Source organism: Aptenodytes forsteri, unplaced genomic scaffold, assembly GCF_000699145.1.
Source record: "Aptenodytes forsteri isolate BGI_AS27 unplaced genomic scaffold, ASM69914v1 Scaffold184, whole genome shotgun sequence".
NCBI lineage: Eukaryota > Metazoa > Chordata > Aves > Sphenisciformes > Spheniscidae > Aptenodytes > Aptenodytes forsteri.
The window spans coordinates 3,092,740-3,095,718 of NW_008796078.1; the positions used below are offsets into that span (position 1 = coordinate 3,092,740).

General features: G+C 43.8%; 1 protein-coding gene across 1 annotated transcript in view; it reads right to left on the reverse strand.

Moving 5' to 3' along the window:
- Positions 1–2,391, reverse strand: part of ATR (ATR serine/threonine kinase) — a 48,238-nt gene extending 45,847 nt beyond the window's left edge. The window contains 2 exon segments of the mRNA XM_009286709.1: positions 1,380–1,471; positions 2,333–2,391. Of these exon segments, the coding sequence (XP_009284984.1) occupies positions 1,380–1,471; positions 2,333–2,391 (151 nt within the window).
- Positions 2,392–2,979: the final 588 nt, after the last annotated feature.

Below are 2,979 nucleotides of genomic sequence, written 5' to 3' on the forward strand. Positions count from 1 at the left end.
CCAAAGCAACTTTAAAAAAAAAAAAAAAGACATTTCTAAATTAGCATTGCAATAAACCAACTTCACAAATTTTGTTCACACCTAAAGAGAAAGAAAAAATTTATTATATAAAATACAATGATATGGTATTAAACCTGTATAATTATCAGTTGGGAGTGTGCTTTATTAATCCATTATAATGATTTTGTGCATATTGTAAACCCACTATGTGACGCCAAACTGTATGAAGAAAAATATAAATTACTCAGCTTAAATATTATTCATTAACCCTACATGCATTAACATTTAGTTAGTATTATAGCCAACTGTTTGATAAGTGAAGAATAGCAAATAGTTAACATTTTAATTTTTAATCACACAATTTTCCCTAGATTTATGATCTTGGTAGAAAAAAACTCTAAGAATTGTTCTAAATCTCCAAGAAATAGAAGTTTTTAAATGGCAAGTTCAGCTTACTGAATCAGAAAGTTTAGCAAAATACTAAACATATCTAATGCTGCTGTATAGCTCCATTGAAACAGGTGTCTGAATCCCATCAGATTTATCCAAATTCCACATGGTTAGTTAGCATAAGAAGGAAACTATCTCAGATTTAGAGAGCAATTAACCAGAAAAGTTACACGGTAATGATAAAATACAACACTTATGTATTCAAAAGCAGCATCTAAAGCAGATTGGCTTTTTGTTTTCATTTTTATAGCCTTCCCTTTCAGGACTGTAAGAGAATTAACAAACACATCATCTGAAGAGTAACATGGGTATGATACTTAAATTGATCAATTCACTAGACAAAATATCAGTCTTACTGAGACAGCTACATGAAATTATACCTTGGAAACAGTAAGTTACCCTTACTGTGATTCTCCTTGATGCAAATGTACAGGTTAACTACAAATGATAAATTTGTAGTATATGTATTTCATAATTACCAAAATGTTGTTCACGTACTGTAATCATTGGAACCTTAGCATGATTTAAGGAGTAATAAAATAAGGCTTTTAGAGAATTCCAAAATTAAAAATAAAGCTGCTTACAAAGCGTTTCAATTCTGAAAGACCCTGTGAGTATTAAGACTTGCAAGCTACATTACTCAATGAACAATCGCATTACATGATACTCCTGATTTTCAATGTTGCGAGCATTTATATTCATACAGCCCTGCACTGCATTCCCCCCTCCTTTTTTTTCCAACTTAAGTTCCTTCACATCATAATACCAAATACTTCATCATGAAAATTATTAAAAAATAAGTCATAAATGGTATTGCATTCAACTACTACATCTTTGTTGAAATGAGAGTTGTAACTTTTTTTTTTGGCAGGAATTGCTTAAAGCATAAAGCAGATAATAATTTTAAAAGATAGGGATGTAATACTTACCAACATCTACATCTGTAAGAATTCTGTCAATGAACTGGCAGAGTATTTGTCTCGGTTTCTGCACAACTGTATTGTACTCTTCTGGACTAGCACTAAAATTAAAAGTACATTATTTTGACATTATCCATTATAGAACACAATGTTGAACACTGATTTTTTTTTTGTTTTGTTCTAGAAGTCTTCAAAAAGGAAATACAAATTGATTTCTTGTTTCAGTGACCAACATATTGCCTGTTCCTCTTTCTCCTTATGCTTCAGAAGTACAAGGTTTTATGAAGTGCTGAAGATCATTTAATTTTGTTATGCAATTATGCTTGATATATATTAAAGTCACATCTGACAGATGAAGAGATTTATCCACGTTACTGCCAAGCAACAAACCAGCTTTGGTGCAGAAAAAAATAAAATTAAGAACCCATTTCAATTCTGGAATTAACCAAAATTATTCAACTGATTAGCTACCAATACCCTGGGTAAGAGGTATCGATAGAAACTGCCCAGGTGACCAAGATGGCAGCTAGCTCTTGTCAGGTCAAATCTTCAACTTACAATCGTACCTCCATGCCAACTAGCTGCCCACCACAAAACAAAGCTGCAGTCTTGATGCTGCCATTAAAACTTTAGAGCCAAACATTTCAAGGTCTTTTAATTCTCAGTGAAACCACACTACAAACACAGTGGAAGTCCCCAGGACGCAGGATGCTATGCAGGCCAACACACCTCTCCCATCAGGTTCTACCAGCAGCACCCGTGAGGGAGGGAGCAACCCAGGCAGGTGGCGGGAGGAGAAGGCGACCAGGATGAGAGGAGGGCGCAGGCCCAGCCCCGGGAGATCTCACATAGCGGTGGGGAAGGAACCTACTTTTCCACCTCCCCACGCCACACGCTGATGCTGATCCCGGCCGCGCTTCCCCCACACACCCCCTACAAGGCGGGAGCTGGGTCTGTCCTACCTGGCCAGCTCCCGCAGCGCCGGGATCATGGAGGCCATCTCCAGGCCCTGCTCGGCCATTGCTCCCGCTTTGAAACAGGCCGCGCGCCGCCAAGGCGGGAACTGCGTGACGGCGTCCGGCAGGACCCAAAACTCCTCCGTCGTCGAACGGGCGGCTGCGCTCCCCCGCGCCCCCCCGCCGCGGCGCTGCTGAGGTTTAACCGCTTCGTCACCAGACGAGAGCGCGGTCACGGCGGCTCAGTGCCCGCTTTCCAATGGCCTCCCACGGGGACCTCGCTGCCCCAGCAGGGCTCTCCTCCGCGGTGCAGCGCACAGGCAGGTAACAACCGAGCAGGGGTCGAGCGCATCCCGCCGAGCCGCGGCCGTTTCCCGGCACGGGCACTGAGGGGCTGCCGGGAGCACTAGCCGGTGCCCGGCCCCGACCGGCGGCGCCGCAGTAGCACGGACTGCGGCTCCAGGGGACTCGCAGCGAGGGAGGGAAGTGCCGCAGTTCTGAGGGTGGCTTAAAGCGAAGTGGGGGGCGACCCCGCTCTGAGGGGCGGCGAGGAGGAAACTTTGGTGCTGGCTGAGAAACCCCCGCGAGAGCGCCCCCTACAGCTCACTGCCGCCCCCCGGGCCGGCCACGGCGGCACTCTCCTCCGGGGGCCC